Genomic DNA, 25,953 nt, shown 5'->3' on the forward strand with positions numbered 1-25,953 from the left:
CAAAAAGGGTGTCGGTCCATCAATGCACTCGAGTTCTGGGAAAGATGGTGGCGTCTTACGAGGCCATTCCCTACGGCAGGCTCCATGCGAGGACCTTTCAGTGGGACCTTCTGGACAAGTGGTCCTGGTCACATCTACATATTCATCAGATGATCAGCCTGTCCCCCAGGGCCAGGGTATCTCTCTTGTGGTGGCTGCAGAGTGCTCACCTTCTAGAGGGTCGCAAGTTCGGCATTCAGGACTGGGTTCTGGTGACCACGGACACGAGCCTCAGAGGATGGGGAGCAGTCACACAGGGAAGAAACTTCCAGGGACTGTAGTCAAGCCAGGAGGCTTGTCTACACATCAACGTACTAGAATTGAGGGCCATATACAACGGCCTGCGTCAAGCGGAGAATGTTCTTCGCGACCTACCGGTTCTGATTCAGTCAGACAACGTCACAGCAGTGGCTCATGTAAACCGCCAAGGCGAAACAAAGAGCAGAGTGGCAATGGCAGAAGCCACCAGAATTCTTCGCTGGGCGGAAAATCATGTAAGCGCTCTGACAGCAGTCTTCATTCCGGGAGTGGACAACTGGGAAGCAGACTTCCTCAGCAGACACGATCTTCATCCAGGAGATTGGGGACTTCATCAGGAAGTCTTTACGGAGATTGCAAGTCAGTGGGGACTGCCTCAAATAGACATGATGGCGTCATGCCGCAACAAGAAGCTTCCGAGGTATTGTGCAAGGTCAAGGGACCCTCAGGCGGTAGCTGTGGACGCCCTGGTGACACCGTGGGTGTTTCAGTCGGTCTATATGTTCCCTACTCTTCCTCTCATCTCAAAAATATTGAGAATCATCAGACGAAAAGGAGTACAGACAATTCTCATTGTTCCAGATTGGCCTCGAAGGGCCTGGTATCCGGATCTGCAGGAAATGCTCACAGAAGATCCGTGGCCTCTTCCTCTCAGAGAAGACCTGTTGCAACAGGGGCCCTGTCTGTTCCAAGACTTACCGCGGCTGCGTTTGACGGCATGGCGGTTGAACGCCGGGTCCTAGCTGGAAAGGGCATTCCGGATGAGGTCATTCCTACTATGATAAAGGCTAGGAAGGAGGTGACAGCGAAACATTATCACCATATCTGGAGGAACTATGTGTCTTGGTGTTGAGACCAAGAATGCTCCTCCGGAAGAATTCCATCTGGGCCGTTTTATCCACTTCCGACAGACTGGAGTGAATTTGGGCCTAAAATTAGGCTCCATTAAGGTACAGATTTCGGCCCTGTCCATTTTCTTTCAGATGGAATTGGCTTCTCTCCCAAAAGTCCAGACTTTTGTGAAGGGAGTGCTGCATATCCAGCCTCCTTTTGTGGCACCATGGGACCTTAACGTGGTGTTAGTTCCTTCAGTCTCACTGGTTTGAGCTTCTTAAAACCGTTGAATTAAAGTATCTCACTTGGAAAGTTTTTATGTTGTTGGCCTTGGTATCTGCAAGGCGAGTGTCTGAGTTGGCGGCTTTGTCTCACAAAAGCCCCTATCTGATTTTCCATATGGATAGAGCTGAGTTGTGAACTCATCCTCAATTTTTGCCTAAGGTGGTTTCCTCTTTTCATATGAACCAACCTATTGTGGTGCCTGTGGCTACAGCGGACCTGGTGGATTCCGAGTCCCTTGATGTGGTCAGGACTTTGAAAATTTATGTAGACAGAACGGCTAGGGTTAGGAAAACAGAGGCCCTGTTTGTCCTGTATGGAGCCAACAAGCTTGGCGCTCCTGCTTCTAAGCAGACTATTGCTCGCTGGATCTGTAACACGATTCAGCAGGCTCTTTCTACGGCTGGATTGCCGTTACCTAAATCGGGTAAAGGCCCATTCCACTAGAAAGGTGGGCTCTTCTTGGGCGGCTGCCCGAGGCGTCTCGGCATTACAGCTTTGCCGAGCGGCGACTTGGTCGGGTTCAAACACTTTTGCTAAATTCTACAAGTTTGATACCCTGGCTGATGAGGACCTCATGTTTGCTCAATCGGTGCTGCAGAGTCATCCGCACTCTCCCGCCCGTTTTGGAGCTTTGGTATAATCCCCATGGTCCTTACGGAGTCCCCAGCATCCTCTAGGACGCAAGAGAAAATAAGATTTTAAACCTACCGGTAAATCTTTTTCTCCTAGTACGTAGAGGATGCTGGGCGCCCGTTCCAGTGCGGACGACATTCTGCAAGACTTGTATATAGTTATTGCTTGCATAAGGGTTATGTTACAGGTTTGGATTAACAAAATCTTTCCTCGTTCTGTCCGTCTCCTCTGGGCACAGTTTCTCTAACTGAGGTCTGGAGAAGGGGCATTCAGGGAGGAGCCAGTGCACACCCATTCTAAAGTTTCTTTATAGTGCCCATGTCTCATGCGGAGCCAGACTATTCCCCATGGTCCTTACGGAGTCCCCAGCATCCTCTACGGGCTAGGAGGAAAAGATTTACCGGTAGGTTTAAAATCTTATTTTTAATTGTATTTTCAGTTTTAAACTCGCAAACATACAACCCCAACTAAAGCGGTGCTACATATAGAGATCGCAAATACATGAAGAGCAAAACATAAATACTGTCTGCTGATAAAGTTAGGAATGAGTATACACACACACACATACAGCAGAAGACCAAATAAAAACAAGATAAGACACAATGTGACCGTAGCAGAAGGACAACCAGAGCAGACAATCAGTTAAGGTCCTTTTAGCCTGATCTACAGTATGAACAGAGGCCTCACCGGTCATCCATTACTACCCCTTTCTCACCAAGCTGAGACCCCGGGTTATTGCTGGGTCCTGGCTTGGTGTAAAAGAGTCGAGCCAGGTCTGTGACCAAGATTACCACTAGGCTTATTTCCAGGTCCAACCCCGGTCAGCTACAGTGTGAAAGGCATTATCTGGGTTGCCTAACAGGCTTCTGATTGGCAGGCTTAGAAGCGCTTGGAGATGACATTATCTCCAGGCGTCCTGTGTGAGCTGTGACGACCTGGGACTGTCCAGCAGTGTGAAAGGGGTGAGTATATCTGAAGCACGGTCTTGTGCTCAGTATCACGAGCCGAAGCCGGGGCTTTCAGCGTGAAAGTGGGTGTAAGGGTGGGCAGTCTCTGCCCTTGAAGAAAAATCTTTCATGCATTACTGTATAATTAACCAGTGATATCCATTCCCTAATAGTTGGAGCAGCAGGGTCCGTTTAGCACTCCGAGCCAACAAACTTACAGACCAAATGTTAATGCAAAGATTATTATTTGTTTTTTCTTTTTATTATTCTAGGTTAAATTGGCAGTGTTTTGGGAATATATGAAAGCTACTGGACTCATCCTCTCTTTTCTGAGTGTCATCCTATTTCTGTGCAATCACGTGGCTTCCTTGTCCTCCAACTATTGGCTCAGCCTGTGGACCGATGATGAAGTGGTCAATGGCACACAGCAGAATACAAAATTGAGACTTGGTGTTTATGGAGCTTTGGGGATGTCACAAGGTTAGACCCGATTTTACTTTTAATCTCTGTTATAAATGACAAAACACGGGGGCTATCTAAGAACTGTAATACTCCTTTTCGACTCAAACCCCCGGTTCCAGCCAGGGTCACTGAACACAGGTTTTAAGTCGCGTCACATCGGCTTGAAACCTGTTCACACTGATCCACAACCCAGGTTAACCCGGCAATAACACATGTTTTTGCGGCAGTGTGAAAGGGTTATTACAAAGCAAGGAGTGGTGTAACACACAGCAACCAATCAAAAGTGTGTGTTTTCATTTATTTATTTATTTATTTATATTTCTCTATCGTCCTAGTGGATGCTGGGGTTCCTGAAAGGACCATGGGGAATAGCGGCTCCGCAGGAGACAGGGCACAAAAAGTAAAGCTTTAGGATCAGGTGGTGTGCACTGGCTCCTCCCCCTATGACCCTCCTCCAAGCCAGTTAGATTTTGTGCCCGGCCGAGAAGGGTGCAATCTAGGTGGCTCTCCTAAAGAGCTGCTTAGGAAAGTTTAGCTTAGGTTTTTTATTTTACAGTGAGTCCTGCTGGCAACAGGATCACTGCAACGAGGGACTTAGGGGAGAAGAAGTGAACTCACCTGCGTGCAGGATGGATTGGCTTCTTGGCTACTGGACATCAGCTCCAGAGGGACGATCACAGGTACAGCCTGGATGGTCACCGGAGCCTTGCCGCCGGCCCCCTTGCAGATGCTGAAGTAAGAAGAGGTCCAGAATCGGCGGCAGAAGACTCCTCAGTCTTCTAAAGGTAGCGCACAGCACTGCAGCTGTGCGCCATTTTCCTCTCAGCACACTTCACACGGCAGTCACTGAGGGTGCAGGGCGCTGGGAGGGGGGCGCCCTGGGAGGCAAATGAATACCTATTTTGGCTAAAAATACCTCACATATAGCCTCCGGAGGCTATATGGAGATATTTAACCCCTGCCAGAATCCGTTAAGAGCGGGAGACGAGGCCGCCGAAAAAGGGGCGGGGCCTATCTCCTCAGCACACAGCGCCATTTTCCCTCACAGAAAGGCTGGAGGGAAGGCTCCCAGGCTCTCCCCTGCACTGCACTACAGAAACAGGGTTAAAACAGAGAGGGGGGGCACTAATTTGGCGATATGCTTATATATATATATTAAGATGCTATAAGGGAAAACACTTATATAAGGTTGTCCCTATATAATTATAGCGTTTTTGGTGTGTGCTGGCAAACTCTCCCTCTGTCTCTCCAAAGGGCTAGTGGGTCCTGTCCTCTATCAGAGCATTCCCTGTGTGTGTGCTGTGTGTCGGTACGTGTGTGTCGACAGGTAGGAGGACGATGTTGGTGAGGAGGCGGAGCAATTGCCTGTAATGGTGATGTCACTCTCTAGGGAGTCGACACCGGAATGGATGGCTTATTTAGGAAATTACGTGATAATGTCAACACGCTGCAAGGTCGGTTGACGACATGAGACGGCCGACAAACAATTAGTACGGTCCAGACGTCTCAAAAACACCGTCAAGGGTTTTAAAACGCCCGTTTACTTTAGTCGGTCGACACAGACACAGACAGGGACACTGAATCCAGTGTCGACGGTGAATAAACAAACGTATTCCTTATTAGGGCCACACGTTAAAGGCAATGAAGGAGGTGTTACGTATTTCTGATACTACAAGTACCACAAAAGAGGGTATTATGTGGGATGTGAAAAAACTACCATAGTTTTTCCTGAATCAGATAAATTAAATAAAGTGTGTGATGATGCGTGGGTTCCCCCCGATAGAAAATTATGGGCGGTATACCCTTTCCCGCCAGAAGTTAGGGCGCGTTGGGAAACACCCCTTAAGGTGGATAAGGCGCTCACACGCTTATCAAAACAAGTGGCGGTACCGTCTATAGATAGGGCCGTCCTCAAGGACCAGCTGACAAGGCTGGAAAATATAATAAAAGTATATACACACATACTGGTGTTATACTGCGGCCAGCGATCGCCTCAGCCTGGATGTGCAGAGCTAGGGTGGCTTGGTCGGATTCCCTGACTAAAAATATTGATACCCTTGACAGGGACAGTATTTTATTGACTATAGAGCATTTCTATATATGCGAGATGCACAGAGGGATATTTGCACTCTGGCATCATGAATAAACGCGATGTCCATAACTGCCAGAAGATGTTATGGACACGACAGTGGTCAGGTGATGCAGATTCCAAACGGCACAGTATGGCCATATAAAGGAAGAGGACTTGTTTGGGGTCGGTCCATCGGACCTGGTGGTCACGGCAACTGCTGGAAAATCCACCGTTTTTTACCCTAAGTCACATCTTTGCAGAAAAAGACACCGTCTTTTCAGCCTCAGTCCTCTCGTCCCTATAAGATCATATCTGCCCAGGGATAGAGGAAAGGGAAGAAGACTGCAACAGGCAGCCTATTCCCAGGAACAGAAGCGTTCCACCGCGTCTGACAAGTTCTCAGCATGGCGCTGAGACCGTACAGGACCCCTGGATCCTACAAGTAGTATCCCGGGGGTACAGATGGGAATGTCGAGACGTTTCCCCTTCGCAGGCTCCTGAAGTCTGCTTTACCAAGTCTCCCTCCGACAAGGAGGTAGTATGGGAAAAAATTCACAAGCTGTGTTCCCAGCAGGTGACAATTAAATTACCCCTCCTACTACAGAAAAGGGGTATTATTCCACACTATATTGTGGTACTGAAGCCAGAAGGCTAGGTGAGACTTATTCTAAAAATTTTTTTTTGAACACTTACAAAGGTTCAAATTAAGATGAAGTCACTCAGAGCAGTGATAACGAACCAGGAAGAAGGGGACTATATAGTGTCCCGGGACATCAGGGATGCTTACCTCTATGTCCCAAATTTGCCCTTCTCACTAAGGGTACCTCAGGTTCGTGGTGCAGAACTGTCACTATCAGTTTCAGACGCTGCCGTTTGGATTGTCCACGGCACCCCGGGGTCTTTACCAAGGTAATGGCCGAATTGATGATTCTTCTTCGAAGAAAAGGCGTCTTAATTATCCCTTACTTGGACGATCTCCTGATAGGGGCATAGTCCAGGGAACAGTTGGAGGTCGGAGTAGCACTATCTCGGATACTGCTACAATCAGCACGGGTGGATTCTAAATATTCCAAAATCGCAGCTGATCCCGACGACACGTCTGCTGTGCCTAGGGATGATTCTGGACACAGTCCAGAAAAAGGTGTTTCTCCCGGAAGAGAAAGCCAGGGAGTTATCCGAGCAAGTCAGGAACCTCCTAAAAACAGTGCATCATTGCACAAGGGTCCTGGTAAAAATGGTGGCTTCCTACGAAGCAATTCCATTCGGCAGATTTCACGTAAGAACTTTTCAGTGGGATCTGCTGGACAAATGGTCCGGATCGCATCTTCAGATGCATCAGCGGATAACCCAATATCCAAGGACAAGGGTGTCTCTCCTGTGGTGGTTATAGAGTGCTCATCTTCTAGAGGGCCGCAGATTCGGCATTCAGGATTGGATGCTGGTAACCACGGAGCCCAGCCTGAGAGGCTGGGGAGCAGTCACACAAGGGAAAAATTTCCAGGGAGTGTGATCAAGTATGGAGACTTTTCTCCACATAAATATACTGGAGCTAAGGGTAAATTTATAATGCTCTAAGCTTAGCAAGACCTCTGCTTCAAGGTCAGCCGGTATTGATCCAGTGGGAAAAACATCACGGCAGTCGCCCACGTAAACAGACAGGGCGACACAAGAAGCAGGAGGGCAATGGCAGAAACTGCAAGGACTTTTCGCTGGGCGGAAAATCATGTGATAACACTGTCAGCAGTTTTTCATCCCGGGAATGGAAACTGGGAAGCAGACTTCCTCAGCACGACCTCCACCCGGGAGAGTGGAAACTTCATTGAGAAGTTTTTTCCACATGATTGTAAACCGTTGGGAAATACCAAAGGTGGACATGATGGCGTCCCGTCTGAACAAAAAACGGGACAGGTATTGCGCCAGGTCAAGGGACCCTCAGGCAATAGATGTGGACGTTCTGGTAACACCGTGGGTGTACCAGTCGGTGTATGTGTTCCCTCCTATGCTTCTCATACCTAAGGTGCTGAGAATTATAAGACGTAGAGGAGTAAGAACTATACTCATGGCTCCGGATTGGCCAAGAAGGACTTGGTACCCGGAACTTCAAGAGATGCTTACAGAGGTCTTATGGCCTCTGCCGCTAAGAAGGGACTTGCTTCAGCAAGTACCATGTCTGTTCCAAGACTTACCGCAGCTGCGTTTGTCGGCATGGCGATGGAAAGCCGGATCCTAAGGGAAAAAAGGCATTCCGGAAGAGGTCATTCCTACCCTGGTCAAAGCCAGAAAGGAGGTGACCGCACAACATTATCACCACGTGTGGCGAAAATATGTTGCGTGGTGTGAGGCCAGGAAGGCCCCACAAAGAAATTTCAACTCGGTCGTTTCCTGCATTTCCTGCAAACAGGAGTGTCTATGGGCCTCAAATTGGGGTCCATTAAGGTTCAAATTCGGCCCTGTAAATTTTCTTCCAGAAAGAATTGGCTTCAGTTCCTGAAGTCCAGAAGTTTGTCAAGGGAGTATTGCATATACAAACCCCTTTTTTGTGCCTCCAGTGGCACTGTGGGATCTCAACGTAGTTCTGGGATTTCTCAAATCACATTGGTTTAAAACCAGTCAAATATGTGGATTTGCAGCATCTCACATAAAAAGTGACCATGCTCTTGGCCCTGGCCTGGACCAGGCGAGTGTCAAATTGGTGGTTTTTTCTCAAAAAAGCCCATATCTGTTTGTCCATTCGGACAGGGCAGAGCTGCGGACTCGTCCCCAGTTCTCTCCCTAAGGTGGTGTCAGTGTTTCACCTGAACCAGCTTATTGTGGTGCCTTGCACCTACTAGGGACTTGGAGGACTCCAAGTTGCTAGAAGTTGTCAGGGCCCTGAAAATATGTTCCAGGACAGCTGGAGTCAGAAAATCTGACTCGCTGTTTATACTGTATGCACCCAACAAGTTGGGTGCGCCTGCTTCTAAGCAGTCGATTGCTCGTTGGATTTGTAACACAATTCAACTTGCACATTCTGAGGCAGGCCTGCCACAGTCTAAATCGGTTAAGGCCCATTCCACAAGGAAGGTGGGCTCATCTTGGGCGGCTGCCCGAGAGGTCTCGGCATTACAACTCTGCCGAGCAGCTACGTGGTCAGGGGAGAACACGTTTGTAAAATTCTACAAATTTGATGTCCTGGCAAAAGAGGACCTGGAGTTCTCTCATTCGGTGCTGCAGAGTCATCCGCACTCTCCCGCCCGTTTGGGAGCTTTGGTATAATCCCCATGGTCCTTTCAGGAACCCCAGCATCCACTAGGACGATAGAGAAAATAAGAATTTACTTACCGATAATTCTATTTCTCGGAGTCCGTAGTGGATGCTGGGCGCCCATCCCAAGTGCGGATTATCTGCAATACTTGTACATAGTTACAAAAATCGGGTTATTATTGTTGTGAGCCATCTTTTCAGAGGCTCCGCTGTTATCATACTGTTAACTGGGTTTAGATCACAAGTTGTACGGTGTGATTGGTGTGGCTGGTATGAGTCTTACCCGGGATTCAAAATTCCTCCCTTATTGTGTACGCTCGTCCGGGCACAGTACCTAACTGGCTTGGAGGAGGGTCATAGGGGGGAGAGCCAGTGCACACCACCTGATCCTAAAGCTTTACTTTTTGTGCCCTGTCTCCTGCGGAGCCGCTATTCCCCATGGTCCTTTCAGGAACCCCAGCATCCACTACGGACTCCGAGAAATAGAATTATCGGTAAGTAAATTCTTATTTTTTAAATGCAGTAGAAAAATTACCAGGTTATTGCAAGGCACAGCATCATCTGTCTTGTACCAGTTTTCATGAGTTTATATATGTTTATAAATAACGGTCATTAAATCAGAACCACAGAAAACATTTGTGGGACTGTAATTGTTAACTAGAACAGTATGTACAAAATGATTCATTTAGTTATGGTCATTCCACCTAGAAGTTTTTTCTAGGGACCAATAGGCGTTGGGCACAGATACTTCCATCTCCAGCTTAAATTATTAGTTTACTGAATTTTTTGGGACAATTTTAGAGACAGCCACAGCTGTTACTTATTTTTATTTGGGGAAAGGGGGGGGGGGGTTTTCAGTCTGCCGCTTCCAACCATGCAAGAGCCACGCTACTGTCCACCCGCTTGGCCACTGGTAAAGTGAATGATGCTTGGCTGCCTAGTATGAGGAGGGATTATTCACTGTTGGGGCCTCCCTATTCTCTTGCTGGGCTAGTTATAAACAAAGTAAGGTTAGGGCACCCTGCCTAGAGGTGATACATGAGCCACTGTATTCCCCTGCAGCCTTGGAGAAATCACATGATCGAAGTACAAAATGTCCTCTTATTTCAAGCCCTGGGAGAACATGATGATTATTCATAGGTGTAGGTGTTGATGTCTGCACAGAGAAGACCATAAATCTTGTATTAAGTGTAATACTAAACTTGTCTGTTTCTAGAAGGTTTCTGAATATCCATTTTCTATAATCCTTGAAGATCCTATAATCCTGCAGGTTGTTATATATTCTGTTTGTTAAAGTGAATCGGATAATAAGAGGTCTGGCATTGATAGGCTAGTCATTGCTTTCATTACAGACAGGTGTTTGGCATTTCGTATTCAGCTGTGCTTCTTTCTGTGCATTGCAGGCATTGCGGTCTTTGGTTATTCCACTACTGTATCTCTAGGGGGCATCCTTGCTTCCCGTTACCTCCACATGGATTTACTTCATAACGTCCTCCGATTTCCCATGAGTTTTTTCGAGCGGACACCCAGCGGAAACCTTGTGAATCGTTTTTCAAAGGAGATTGACACCATCGATTCTATGATTCCACAGATCACGAAGATGTTTATGGGGTCACTATTTAATGTCATTGGAGCATGTATCATCATTCTGATAGCAACACCAATTGTGGCTGTAATTATTCTTCCACTTGGCCTGCTTTACTTCTTTGTACAGGTGAGTATTGAGAAGATATTCAGATTGTCTTTATTGAGCCACTGTATGGAAACTATGCTGAAAATAATAGTTAACTCAATAAGCTAAACCATATCAAATATATTTTTACACTAGTTATAAAAAATAAAATGCCCTATTTGTGCAATTTAGTATTGATCAAATTTCTGTTTATTTTCTCTTACGTCCTAGAGGATGCTGGGGGCTCCGTAAGGACCATGGGGTATAGACGGGCTCCGCAGGAGACATGGGCACTCTAAAGACTTTAGATGGGTGTGCACTGGCTCATCCCTCTATGCCCCTCCTCCAGACCTCAGATCCTGTGCCCAGAGGAGACTGGGTGCACTGCAGGGGAGCTCTACTGAGTTTCTCTGAAAAAAGACTTTTTGTTAGGTTTTTTTATTTTCAGGGAGCACTGCTGGCAACAGGCTCCCTGCATCGTGGGACTGAGGGGAGAGAAGCAGACCTACTTAAATGATAGGCTCTGCTTCTTAGGCTACTGGACATCATTAGCTCCAGAGGATCGGAACGCAGGTCTCACCCTCGCCGTTCGCCCCGGAGCCGCGCCGCTGTCCTCACAGAGCCGGAAGATAGAAGCCGGGTGAGTATGAGACGATAGAAGACTTCAAAGGCGGCAGAAGACATCTGATCTTCTATGAGGTAACGCTGCGCGCCATTGCTCCCAACACACACACACACACTGGCGGCACTGTATGGGTGCATGGCGCAGGGGGGGGGGGCGCCCTGGGCAGCAATTATTAACCCTCTGGGGACACTGGCATAGATATATACTGCGGAGGCAGTATATTGCAAAAGAACCCCGCCAGTATAAAGATTTGAGCGGGATCGAAGCCCGTCTGTAAGGGGGCGGAGCTTGATTCCTCGGCACTAACCAGCGCCATTTTCTCCACAGCACGCTGCAGAGAAGCTGGCTCCCCGGACTCTCCCCTGCTGAATACAAGTACAGAGGGCAAAAAAGAGGGGGGGGGCACATTTAATTGGCGCAGTGAGTATATTTATAAAAGCGCTGTACTGACTGGGATTTTATTCCAGTGTCCGGTGGCGCTGGGTGTGTGCTGGCATACTCTCTCTCTCCAAAGGGCCTTATTGGGGGACTGTCTCTATATATATATATATATATATATATATATATATATATATATATATATATATATATATATATATATATATAGATAATCTCCCTGAGTGTGTGGGGGTGTCGGTACGTGTGTGTCGGCATGTCTGAAGCGGAAGGCTCATCTAAGGAGGAGGTGGAGCAGATGATTGGGGTGTCTCCGTCGGCGACGCCCACACCTGATTGGCTAGATATGTGGAATGTTTTAAATGCAAATGTGTCTTTATTACATAAGAGAATGGACAAAGCAGAGTCCACAGAAAAGACAGGGAGTCAATCCATGGCTTTGGCTGTATCACAGGGCCCTCCAGGGTCTCAGAAACGTCCCCTGTCCCAAGTAGCAGACACTGATACCGACACGGATTCTGACTCCAGTGTCGACTACGATGATGCGAGGTTACATCCAAGGGTGGCCAAAAGTATTCATTATATGATTATTGCAATAAAAGATGTTTTGCATATCACAGATGACTCCTCGGTCCCTGACACGAGGGTATGCATGTTTAAGGAAAAGAAACCTGAGATAACCTTTCCCCCATCTCATGAGCTGAACGCGTTATTTGAAAAGGCTTGGGAAACTCCAGACAAGAAACTGCAGATTCCCAAGAGGATTCTTATGGCGTATCCTTTCCCTGCACAGGACAGGTTACGGTGGGAATCCTCGCCCAGGGTGGACAAGGCTTTAACGCGCTTGTCCAAAAAGGTGGCGTTACCGTCTCCAGACGCAGCAGCCTTCAAGGATCCTGCTGATCGCAGACAAGAAACTACCTTAAAATCAATTTATGCACATACGGGTGCCTTGCTCAGACCGGCAATAGCGTCGGCTTGGGTTTGTAGCGTTGTAGCAGCTTGGGCAGATACCTTGTCAACTGACATTGATACCCTAGATAGGGATAGCATTTTATTGACCTTAGGTCACATTAAAGATGCAGTCTTATATATGAGAGACGCTTCGAGAGACGTTGGGCTGTTAGGTTCGAGAGCCAACGCTATGGCGATTTCTGCTAGGCGAGCCCTGTGGACCCGCCAATGGACGGGTGATGCCGACTCAAAGAGACATATGGAAGTTTTGCCTTACAAGGGTGAGGTTTTATTTGGGGAAGGTCTCGCGGACCTGGTTTCCACAGCTACCGCGGGTAAATCTACTTTTTTACCTTATGTGACCCCACAGCAAAAGAAAACACCACAATATCAGATGCAGTCCTTTCGGTCGCATAAGTCCAGAAGAGGTCGGGGCTCTTCCTTCCTCGCCAGAGGTAAGGGTACAGGGAAAAGAATGCCTGCTACGGCTAGTTCCCAGGAGCAGAAGTCCTCCCCGGCTTCTACTAAATCCACCGCATGACGCTGGGGCTCCTCTAAGGGAGTCCGCGCCGTTGGGGGCACGTCTTCGACTCTTCAGCTACGTCTGGGTTCAGTCAGACGTGGATCCTTGGGCGATGGAAATTGTATCCCAAGGCTACAAGCTGGAATTCGAAGACGTGCCTCCTCGCCGATTTTTCAAATCGGCTTTACCAGCTTCTCCCCCAGAAAGGGAGGTAGTTTTAGCTGCAATTCAAAAACTCTGTCAACAACAAGTGATTGTCAAGGTTCCCCTAGTGCAACAGGGGAAGGGGTACTATTCAACCTTGTTTGTGGTCCCGAAACCGAGTGGCTCGGTCAGATCCATTCTAAATCTAAAATCCCTAAACCTGTACTTGAAAAAGTTCAAATTCAAGATGGAATCGCTCCGGGCAGTTAACTCCAGCCTGGACGGGGGGGATTTTATGGTGTCACTAGACATAATGGATGCATACCTTCATGTCCCCATATATCCCCCTCATCAGGCATACCTGAGATTCGCTGTACAGGACTGTAATTAACAGTTTCAGACGTTGCTGTTTGGGCATTCCACGGCCCGAGGATTTTCACCAAGGTAATGGCGGAAATGATGGTGCTCCTGCGCAAGCAGGGAGTCACAATTATCCCGTACTTGGACGATCTCCTGATAAAAGCGAGATCGAGAGATCAATTGCAGAAAAGCGTGTCGCTCTCCCTGAGAGTGCGGCAGCAGCATCGCTGGATTCTAAATCTACCAAAGTCACAGTTGATTCCAACGACTCTGCTATCTTTCTTAGGCATGATTCTGGACACGGAACAAAAGAGGGTTTTTCTCCCGATGGAAAAAGCCCAGGAACTCCAGAACATGGTCAGAGACCTGTTAAAACCGAAAAAAGTCAGTCCATCAATGCACTAGAGTACTGGGAAAAATGGTGGCGACCTACGAGGCCATCCCCTTTGGCAGGTTCCGTGCGAAGACGTTTCAGTGCGACCTTCTGGACAAGTGGTCGGGGTCCCATCTACAAATACATCAGAAAATAAGCCTGTCCCCCAGGGCCAGGGTGTCTCTCCTGTGGTGGCTGCAGAGTGCTCACCTTCTCGAAGGTCGCAGGTTCGGCATTCAAGACTGGGTTCTGGTGAACACGGACGCGAGCCTCCGAGGATGGGGAGCAGTCACACAAGGAAGAAATTTTCAGGGACTATGGTCAAGCCAGGAGGCTTGTCTACACATCAACATACTAGAATTGAGGGCCATATACAACGGCATACGACAAGCGGAGAATCTTCTTCGTGACCTACCGGTTCTGATTCAATCGGACAACGTCACAGCAGTGGCTCATGTAAACCGCCAAGGCGGGACAAGGAGCAGAGTGGCAATGGCGGAAGCCACCAGGATTCTTCGCTGGGCGGAAAATCACACAAGTGCTCTGTCAGCAGTCTTCATTCCGGGAGTGGACAACTGGGAAGCAGATTTCCTCAGCAGACACGATCTCCATCCAGGAGAGTGGGGACTTCATCACGAAGTTTTTGCAGAGATAACAGAGATAACTTCCACAAATAGACATGATGGTGTCACGCCTCAACAAGAAGCTTCGGAGGTATTTTGCCAGGTCAAGGGACACTCAGGCAGTAGCGGTGGACGCCCTGGTGACACCATGGGTGTTTCAGTCGGTCTATGTGTTCCCTCCTCTTCCGCTCATCTCAAAAATACTGAGAATCATAAGACGAAAAAGAGTGCAGACAATACTCATTGTTCCGGATTGGCCTCGAATGGCCTGGTATTCAGATCTTCAGGAAATGCTCACAGAAGATCCTTGGCCTCTTCCTCTCAGGGAAGACCTATTGCAGCAGGGGCCCTGCGTGTTCCAAGACTTACCGCTGTTACGTTTGACGGCATGGCGGTTGAACACCAAATCCTAGCGGGGAAAGGTATTCCGGAGGAAGTCATCCCTACTCTGATTAAGGCTAGGAAGGAGGTGACGGCGAAACATTATCACCGCATCTGGAGGAAGTATGTATCTTGGTGTGAAGCCAAGAATGCTTCTACTGAAGATTTCCATCTGGGCCGTTTTCTCCACTTTTTACAGACAGAAGTGGATATGGGCCTAAAGTTAGGGCCGAAATCTGTACCTTAATGGAGCCTATCAATTTTCTTTCAGAAGGAATTGGCTTCTCTCCCAGAAGTCCAGACTTTTGTAAAGGGAGTGCTGCACATCCAGCCTCCTTTTGTGCCCCCAGTGGCACCATGGAACCTTAACGGTTGATTTAAAATTTCTCACTTGGAAGGTGGTCATGTTGTTGTTCTTGGCATCTGCACGGCGGGTGTCCGAATTGGCGGCTTTGTCTCACAAGAGCCCCTATCTGATTTTCCATGTGGATAGAGCAGAATTAAGGACTCGTCCTCAATTTTTGCCTAAGGTGGTTTCATCTTTTCATATGAACCAACCTATCGTGGTGCCTGTGGCTACGGGTGACTTGGAGGATTCCAAGTCCCTTGATGTAGTCAGGGCCTTAAATATTTATGTAGCCAGGACGGCTCGGGTTAGGAAAACAGAGGCACTGTTTGTCCTGTATGCAGCCAACAAGCTTGGCGCTCCTGCTTCTAAACAGACTATTGCTCGCTGGATCTGTAACACGATTCAGCAGGCTCATTCTACGGCTGGATTGCCGTTCCCAAATTCGGTAAAGGCCCATTCCACTAGGAAGGTGGGCTCTTCTTGGGCGGCTGCCCGAGGCATCTCGGCATTACAGCTTTGCCGAGCGGCGACTTGGTCAGGTTCAAACACTTTTGCAAAATTCTACAAGTTTGATACCTTGGCTGAGGAGGACCTCATGTTTGCTCAATCGGTTCTGCAGAGTCATCCGCACTCTCCCGCCCGGTCTGGAGTTTGGTATAATCCCCATGGTCCTTACGGAGTCCCTAGCATCCTCTAGGACGTAAGAGAAAATAAGATTTTAAACCTACCGGTAAATCTTTTTCTCCTAGTCCGTAGAGGATGCTGGGCGCCCGTCCCAGTGCGGACTAAATTCTGCAAGACTTGTATATAGTTATTGCTTACATAAGGGTTATGTTACAGTTTTGGTCAGTCTCGGGCTGATGCTGTTTTGTTTCATACTGTTAACTGGTTCGTATGTTCCAAGTTGTACGGTGTGGATGGTGTGGGCTGGTATGTATCTTGCCCTTAGATTAACAAAAATCCTTTCCTCGTACTGTCCGTCTCCTTTGGGCACAGTTCTCTAACTGAGGTCTGGAGGAGGGGCATAGAGGGAGGAGCCAGTGCACACCCATCTAAAGTCTTTAGAGTGCCCATGTCTCCTGCGGAGCCCGTCTATACCTCATGGTCCTTAAGGAGTCCCCAGCATCCTCTACGGACTAGGAGAAAAAGATTTACCGGTAGGTATACTGACTGTTCACAGGAAAAATATCTTCCCATCATCAAAACTATCAGAAATACCTGTAGAAAAGTTTACATGTACATTTCTGAATTATGCTGGTACCTCTGTGAATCATACTAAATTTTTTTACTTGAGGCTACTTTGTATTTTAGATTTAAATGTACTTTTAGTATGGTTAAATGGTCTATAAAGAAAAAAATAAATAAATAAATAATATATATATATATATATATATATATATATATATATATATATATATACATACATACACTGTATATATTAAAATTAATCGTTTTGAATGAAGAGTAATATCACACGGAATACACCTATATGTTGGACATTTGGAAGTGTAAAGTTTTGTGCAGCAATTAATAAACTCCCCCTTTTTCTTTAGAGATTCTATGTAGCAACCTCCCGACAACTGAAAAGGTTGGAGTCAGTCAGCCGATCTCCGGTATATTCCCACTTCAATGAGACCTTACTAGGGGCTAGTGTTATTCGGGCATTTGGGGAGCAGACCCAATTCATCCAGATTAATGACTTCCGAGTTGATGAAAATCAGAGAGCCTACTACCCCAGCATTGTCTCTAACAGGTAAATTCTAAGCTCTAATACGCTACATGACAAGCTTGTTGCCATTGCGCACTGTAGGGACACAATCTGTCCTGATTGTAAAATTCTAGGTTCTTGTAGTACATAGTTTCAGATTTTTTGGGCTGCTTGCTTTTGTCATATTTCAAGAATTTTGTGTATTGCCATTCTGTGGGCCAAGTGTAATGCTGTAGCCTGCAATTTTGTGTGAGCCAGCGGTGGTTCCAGCTAGATGGTCATTGGCTTTTAAACCAACCATAAGTTATACCATTTAAAAAAAAAAATACAATTTTTTTGCCTTTTAAAACTTATTACTGCTTTTAAGATGATGACCATCTCGCTGAAATTACCACTGCCTCTCGGAAATCGCAGGCTATCGCATTTGGCATAAAGTGTTTTGTCCCATTTATGTTCTGTGCTTTTAAAATGGTTGCTGAATATGCAGAACATGTATTTTTTATAAATACTTTATTGTATTAAGTAAATGTAAAGGTTTGGCTCCATATACATTTCTACAATTGAAGCTCTGACATAATTGACCTTAAACTGTATATTTAAACCTTTCTAAAAAAACATAAATTCATTGTATCTGGGCAGGAGATAATTTTGTTTCATCTTTCAGGTGGTTGGCCATCAGATTGGAGTTTGTTGGGAACTGTATAGTCCTATTTGCCGCACTGTTTGCAGTGATTTCCAGGTATACGCTCAGTCCGGGATTGGTTGGACTCTCAGTTTCCTATGCTTTACAGGTAATACAGGTTGACCATCTTCATGCTAATTGATTAATCTAAATAATTTCATTTTGCATTGGTAAATGTATACATTACAGATGCAATCCCACTTTAAGTTTTGTTTTGTTTTTTGTTTGTTTTTTTGGCCCTCTTACCACTCTTCCGTGGATTATGTGACAGAGACTTATTTGCTGCGACTCTAAAGCTGGGTACACACTGGAGCGACGGGCATTCGTTCTGACATTGAAATGAATGCCCTTGAGCGGGTATTGCCCATACACACTAGAATGAGTTAATGAAGGACGCAACAATCACTCTTCCATCCTTCATTAGCATGGCTACAGCTATACTTTCCGCATAATTCAGAGTTGATCGTATTTTGCACGGCTACGTCAGTTACTCAGACATGCGGGGGACGGCCAACACAGGGCTAATCCGCCCCGTATGTCTGGCTCTGCCCCGCTGCACAAGTACAAAAGCATTGCACAGCGGCGATGCTTTTGTACTTGACGAGTAGCCCAGCGCAGCTCCTGCGTGCTGGCAGGAAGCTACCCGGCACTGTCAATCAGGCAGAGGCGATCGCAGGACTGAGATGGCCGTCAGCTGTCTGGTTGCACCAGCGGACTCCGACGCATGCGCAGTTCAGACCTGATCAGCTGCTGTGCGAAAACGCACAGCAGCAATCAGGTCTGAATTAGGCCATTTATCGCTCTCAAAGGTTTGCTTCATCTCCTTCAGTCTCTTGGTTGTTATGAGCTTGGGTTTCAGCACTCAAGCTCATTCCTCAGGAGAGTGTCAACTGGTGTCTGTGAGTATGAGATCTCCTACCATCCATTCAAATAATGGCAGAGGAGGCAGAAAAAAATGATACCACGGTATAGTGGGCGCTTATGACATGTGAAGCCTTACTCAGCAGCTGCATAAAAAAGTAAGGGAAGTCACTCCCACAACGGACATTAAAAACAACAGCAGAAAGGAGGCTGCGCTGTATAACAATAATGAAATGAAATGTGTCAAAGAGCAATCAGATTTCTCTAATTAAGCAATTTAATAAGGAAAATAATTAAAATTATATAAAAACATACATGTCACATATAAATTAATGTATGTACATTGAATCAAGATGAAGTTACCCTTCATAAGAGTCTGGAACAAGAGAAAGTTTGGCTAGGAGTAGTCTGTTCCTATTAGACCCCTGTATCAGAAGCACTGATCCTAACAACAGTGTCCGATAGACATGTGAGAGCCCAGTACAAAGGTAGCAGCAGTTCACCGTTAGAGGGAGGTCGGCTCCAGTGGTCCTTTTAGGGAGAGCTCCTCATGCATTACTGTGTGAATAATTCTCTGTTTAAGAACAAGTGCTGGAATCCCCTCAGGGTAAAAGAGTTGCATGTATCCAGGAGATGGTCCGGTTCTCTACTCCAGTGTTCCTGACTGGGTAATAGCAATACCTGATTGTTCCAGACGCTTATGTAGGGTAACTTCATCTTGATTCAGTGTATGAATTCATACATTTTAATTTATATGTGACATGTATGTTTTTATATAATTTTTAATTATTTTCCTTATTAAATTGCTTAATTAGAAAAATCTGCTCTTTGACACAATGGCAGAGAAGGGAGTGATTTTGCTATGAATGATCATAGAGTACAGAGGTGTTCCAAACCTCTGCTCACTATCATCCTGTGTAATGTGACTGTGGTTGCTATAGTAGTCATATGACCCTTGCAAATGGTAAATCACCAGCTGGAAAAGAATAGATATTTTTGCAGAAATTTTTGTTTACCAAACAGAATCCCCAAATCTTTGTTATATGGGTTTACAGATTTTACTTCTATGTATTTCTGTAAAAATAAAATGTATTAGAGGTTTCTTTGTTTTGTAAACCCCCTGAGGTTAGAAGAAGAAAAATTTCATACACATCGGAGAAAAGGGTTCTTCACAGCAGTAAGGATTTGGAATTCTCTGCCAGAGAATGTAGTATTGGTGTATTCAATCCATGCGTTTAAAAATAAGATTTTAAACCTACCGGTAAATCTTTTTCTTGTAGTCCGTAGAGGATGCTGGGGACTCCGTAAGGACCATGGGGATAGACGGGCTCCGCAGGAGACATGGGCACTTTAATTAAGACTTTAGGATTTGGGTGTGCACTGGCTCCTCCCTCTATGCCCCTCCTCCAGACCTCAGTTAGAGAAACTGTGCCCAGAGTAGATGGACAGTACAAGGAAAGGATTTTTGTTAAACCAAGGGCAAGATTCATACCAGCCCACACCAATCACACCGTATAACTTGTGATAAACTAACCAGTTAACAGTATGAAATTCAACATAGCTTCAGTCGGAAACTGAAAGCAACCATAACATAACCCTTATGTAAGCAAAACTATATACAAGTCTTGCAGAAGTAGTCCGCACTTGGTACGGGCGCCCAGCATCCTCTACGGACTACGAGAAAAAGATTTACCGGTAGGTTTAAAATTTTATTTTCTCTTACGTCCTAGAGGATGCTGGGGACTCCGTAAGGACCATGGGGATTATACCAAAGCTCCCAAACGGGCGGGAGAGTGCGGATGACTCTGCAGCACCGATTGAGCAAACAGGAGGTCCTCCTCAGCCAGGGTATCAAATTTGTAGAATTTCGCAAACGTGTTTGAACCTGACCAAGTAGCCGCTCGGCACAGCTGTAGTGCCGAGACCCCTCGGGCAGCCGCCAAAGAAGAGCCCACTTTCCTAGTGGAATGGGCCTTGACTGATTTAGGTAACGGCAATCTAGCCGTCGTATGCGCCTGCTGAATCGTGGTACAGATCCAGCGAGCAATAGTCTGCTTCGACGCAGGAGCGCCAACCTTGTTGGCTGCATACAGGATAAACAGCGCTTCAGTTTTCCTGACTTTGGCCGTCCTGGCCACGTAAATTTTCAAAGCCCTGACTACATCCAGATACTCGGAATCCTCCAAGTCTCGTGTAGCCACTGGCACGACAATAGGTTGGTTCATATGGAAGGATGACACCACCTTAGGCAAGAATTGAGGACTGGTCCGCAATTCCGCCCTATCCATATGGAAAACTAGATAGGGGCTTTTGTGAGACAAAGCCGCCAATTCTGACACTCGCCTAGCCGAAGCTAAGGCCAACAACATGACCACCTTCCAAGTGAGATATTTTAACTCTTCTGTCTGAAGTGGTTCAAACCAGTGCGACTTAAGGAAACTCAAAACCACGTTAAGGTCCCAAGGCGCCACCGGAGGTACAAAAAGAGGCTGAATATGAAGCACTCCCTTTACAAAAGTTTGTATTTCTGGAAGTGAAGCCAATTCTTTTTGAAAGAAAATGGACAATGCCGAAGTCTGAACCTTAATGGAGCCTAATTTTAGGCCCAAATTCACTCCAGTTTGTAGAAAGTGAAGGAAACGGCCCAGATGGAATTCTTCCGTAGGAGCATTCCTGGCCTCACACCAAGCAACATATTTACGCCATATACGGTGATAATGTTTAGCTGTCACATCCTTCCTAGTCTTTATCAGAGTAAGAATGACCTCATCCGGAATGCCCTTTTCCGCTAGGATCCGGCGTTCAACCGCCATGCCGTCAAACGCAGCCGCGGTAAGTCTTGGAATAGACAGGGCCCCTGTTGCAACAGCTCCTGTCTTAGAGGAAGAGGCCACGGATCTTCTGTGAGCATCTCCTGCAATTCCGGGTACCAGGCCCTTCGTGGCCAATCTGGAACAATGAGAATTGTCCGAACTTCTCCTTTTCTTATTATTCTCAACACCTTTGGGATGAGAGGAAGAGGAGGAAAAACATATACTGAGTGGAACACCCACGGTGTCACTAGTGCGTCCACCGCTACCGCCTGAGGGTCTCTTGACCTGGCGCAATACCTTTGCAGTTTTTTGTTTAGGCGGGACGCCATCATGTCTATCTGGGGCAGGCCCCACTGGCTTGCAATCTGTGTGATGACTTCCTGATGAAGTCCCCACTCTCCCGGATGCAGGTCGTTCCTGCTGAGGAAGTCTGCTTCCCAGTTGTCCACTCCCGGAATGAAAACTGCTGATAGGGCGCTTACATGGTTTTCCGCCCAGCGTAGAATCTTTGTGGCTTCCGCCATTGCCACTCTGCTCTTTGTGCCGGCCTGGCGGTTTACATGAGCTACTGCGGTGATGTTGTCTGACTGGATCAGAACTGGTAAGTCGCGAAGCAAAGTATCCGCTTGACGAAGGGCGTTGAATATGGCCCTTAGCTCCAGGATGTTGAAGACAAGTCTCCTGACTTGACCAGAGACCCTGAAAGTTCCTTCCTTGTGTGACTGCACCCCAACCTCGGAGGCTCGCGTCCGTGGTCACCAGGACCCAGTCCTGAATGCCGAATCTGCGGCCCCCTAGAAGGTGAGCACTCTGCAGCCACCACAGGAGAGACACCCTGGCCCTGGGGGACAGGGTGATCAACCGATGCATTTGTAGATGCGACCCGGACCATTTGTCCAGTAGGTCCCATTGGAAGGTCCGTGCATGGAACCTGCCGAATGGAATGGCTTTGTAAGATGCCACCATCTTTCCCAGGACTCGAGTGCAGTGATGCACTGACCCCTGTTTTGGTTTCAATAGGTTCCTGACCAAAGTCACGAGTTCTTGAGCCTTTTCTATCGGCAGATACACCCTTTTCTGGTCCGTATCCAGAATCATGCCCAAGAAGGGTAGACGACTCGTAGGAACCAGCTGTGACTTCGGGATATTGAGAATCCAGCCGTGTTGCTGTAACACCTTCAGTGAAAGTGACACGCTGTTCAGTAATTGTTCTCTTGATCTCGCTTTTATGAGGAGATCGTCCAAGTACGGGATAATTGTGACACCTTGCTTGCGCAGGAGCACCATCATTTCCACCATTACCTTGGTGAAAATTCTCGGGGCCGTGGAAAGCCCAAACGGCAACATCTGAAATTGGTAATGACAATCCTGTACCGCAAATCTCAGGTACGCCTGATGAGGTGGATATATGGGAACATGAAGCTATGCATCCTTTATGTCCAGAGATACAATAAAATCTCCCCCTTCCAGGCTGGCGATGACTGCCCTGAGCGATTCCATCTTGAATTTGAACCTTTTCAAGTGTAGGTTAAGGGACTTTAAATTTAAAATGGGTCTGACCGAACCGTCCGGTTTCGGGACCACAAACAGGGTTGAGTAATATCCCCTGCCCTGTTGAAGCGGGGGAACCTTGACCAACACCTGTTGAAGATACAATTTGTCGATTGCATTTAACACTATCTCCCGTTCTTGAAGAGACGTTGGCAGAGCCGATTTGAAAAACCGGCGAGCAGGCACCTCTTCGAATTCCAGTTTGTAATCTAGGGAAACAATTTCTATTGCCCAGGGATCCACCTGTGAGTGGGCCCAGATGTGGCTGAAAATTCAAAGACGTGCCCCCACTGGGGCGGACTTCCTTAGTGGAGCCCCAGCGTCATGCGGTGGATTTTGCAGAGGCCGGGGAGGACTTCTGTTCCTGGGAACTAGCTGTGTTGTGCAGCTTTTTCCCTCTGCCCTTACCTCTGGCAAGAAAGGACGATCCACGGCCTTTCTTGTTTCTATTTGATCGAAAGGACTGCATTTGATAATGCTGTGCTTTTTTAGGTTGTGAGGGAATATAAGGTAAAAAATTAGATTTGCCTGCCGTAGCAGTGGAGACCAGGTCCGAGAGACCTTCCCCAAACACTTCCTCACCCTTGTAAGGTAAAACCTCCATATGCCTTTTTGAGTCGGCATCACCTGTCCATTGTCGGGTCCAAAGGACTCTTCTAGCCGAGATCGACATAGCGTTGATTCTCGAACTTTGTGCATCTCTCATATATAAGACAGCATCTTTTATATGTCCTAGGGTCAATGGGATGGTATCCTTATCCAGGGTATCAAATTCCGCTGATAAGGTATCTGTCCATGCTGCTACAGCACTACACACCCATGCCGACGCAATAGCCGGTTTGAGTAAGGTACCTGAATGTGTATAAATGGACTTCAGGGTAACCTCCTGCTTGCGATCAGCAGGATCCCTGAGGGTAGCCGTATCTTGGGAAGGCAGCGCTACCTTTTTGGATAAGCGTGTCAAAGCTTTGTCCACCCTAGGGGATGATCCCCACCGTATCCTGTCCGTTGGAGGAAAAGGATACGCCATAAGAATCCTTTTGGGAATCTGCAGTTTCTTGTCTGGAGATTCCCAAGCTTTTTCACATAACTCGTTCAGCTCATGTGAGGGGGGAAAATTTATCTTGGTTTTCTTTCCCTTATACAGGGGGTTCCACTGTGATATGCAAAACATCTTTGATTGCAATAATCATATATCGAATACATTTAGCCACCTTTGGCTGTAATTTTGCATCATCATAATCGACACTGGAGTCAGAATCCGTGTCGGTATCCATGTCAACTATTTGGGATAGTGGGCGCTTTTGGGACCCCGAAGGTCCCTGCGACATAGGTACAGGCATGGGTTGACTCCCTGACTGTTCCCTAGCTTCAGCTTTATCCAATCTTTTGTGCAATAAATTTACATTGGCACTTAAAACATTTCACATATCCATCCAGTCAGGTGTCGGCGCCGTCCATGGCGACACCACATTCATTTGCTCCTCCTCCTCCCTCGAAAAGGCTTCTACCTCAGACATGTCGACACACACGTACCGACACACCACACACTCGGGGAACCCTCTTATCTGAGGACAGTTTCCCCCCACAAGGCCCTTAGGAGAGACAGAGAGAGAGTATGCCAGCACACACCCAGCGCTATAATAACCCAGGACAAAAACACAATATTTATGTTTACCCAGATAGCGCTTTATACTCAATTCGCCAATTATGTGCCCCCCCCCCCTCCCCCTCTACTTTAAAACCCTCTTGTCACCGTGATCTAAGCAGGGGAGAGTCTGGGGAGCTTCCTCTCAGTGGTGCTGTGGAGAAAAAATGGCGCTGGTGAGTGCTGAGGGAGAATCCCCGCCCCCTCGGCGGCGGGCTTCTGTCCCGCTCTAAAATAAAAACTTTGGCGGGGGCTCGTAGGTATATACAGTGGCTGGCTGTATATACCCATCTTTTGCCAGGAGAGGTTTATTTGCTGCCCAGGGCGCCCCCCCGCGCCCTGCACCCTTACAGTGACACAGTATGTGAGGTGAATGGGAGCAATGGCGCACAGCTGCAGTGCTGTGCGTTACCTCAGTGAAGAACATTGAAGTCTTCTGCTGCCTCTGATGTCTTCTAACTTCTCATACTCACGTGGCTTCTACCTTCAGCTCTGTGAGGAGGACGACGCGGCTCCGGGACGGACGGCGAGGATGAGACCTGCGTACCGATCCCTCTGGAGCTAATGGTGTCCAGTAGCCTAAGAAGCAGAGCCTTTCAACTCACAGAAGTAGGTCTGCTTCTCTCACCTGAGTCCCACGATGCAGGGAGTCTGTTGCCAGCAGGCTCCCTGAAAATAAAAAACCTAACAAAATACTTTCTGTCAGAAACTCAGGAGAGCTCCCTGCAGTGCACCCATCTCCTCTGGGCACAGTTATCAACTGAGGTCTGGAGGAGGGGCATAGAGGGAGGAGCCAGTGCACACCCAAATCCTAAAGTCTTTCTTAAAGTGCCCATGTCTCCTGCGGAGCCCGTCTATCCCCATGGTCCTTACGGAGTCCCCAGCATCCTCTAGGATGTAAGAGGAAATGGATTAGATATTTTCCTGGCTGAAAAAGATATCCAAGGATACAGCATTTAATTATTATAAAATTTGAATACACGTTGAACTCGATGGACATTTTGTCTTTTTTCGACCTCAACTATGTAACTGTGTACTGTTGCAGGCAGTTTAGGGGTTGTGTTTGGCCTTGACATTGCAACTCTTGTACTGGGAAGCCGTGGGGCTCTTGCATCACTGCCCATAAAGCAGTTGCCACAGTCCATGAAAATATAAATTCTCCAACTAGATACAACGTTAAATGTATTATTCCGTACAAATTAGACGATGTCGCTCTGAGTGACGTCATCTAATGATTCCCCCTCCTGGGCCGGCCGGCCGGTCGGCGGCCGACTGTACACACTGAGCGATATGACCGCTCATATCTCTCAGTGACGTCACTTCTCCGCCAGCCGTGCATGCAGGTCCTGGACGACAGTCCGGATCCTGCATGCATGCACTGCCGCCAGCGATGATAGTTACCGACCTGCGGGGCTGCGCATCGGTTGTCGCTGGCGGCATACACACTTGCCGATCAAATGAGCGACGTCGCTCAGGGAGGGGGAAAATGAGCGACATCTCACAGGGAGGGGGAAAATG

The 25,953-nt window shown here is 47.2% G+C and overlaps 1 protein-coding gene across 2 annotated transcripts in view; it reads left to right on the plus strand.

Moving 5' to 3' along the window:
• ABCC1 (ATP binding cassette subfamily C member 1 (ABCC1 blood group)) overlaps positions 1–25,953 on the plus strand; it is a 440,279-nt gene that overhangs the window by 331,856 nt on the left and 82,470 nt on the right. For both annotated transcript variants that reach the window (XM_063934377.1, XM_063934378.1), the window contains 4 exons: positions 3,269–3,476; positions 10,176–10,486; positions 16,726–16,925; positions 17,545–17,671. In XM_063934377.1, the coding sequence (XP_063790447.1) occupies positions 3,269–3,476; positions 10,176–10,486; positions 16,726–16,925; positions 17,545–17,671 (846 nt within the window). The remainder of the gene's footprint in view (positions 1–3,268; positions 3,477–10,175; positions 10,487–16,725; positions 16,926–17,544; positions 17,672–25,953) is intronic.

This window comes from Pseudophryne corroboree, chromosome 7, assembly GCF_028390025.1.
Source record: "Pseudophryne corroboree isolate aPseCor3 chromosome 7, aPseCor3.hap2, whole genome shotgun sequence".
In the NCBI taxonomy this organism is placed as follows: Eukaryota; Metazoa; Chordata; class Amphibia; order Anura; family Myobatrachidae; genus Pseudophryne; species Pseudophryne corroboree.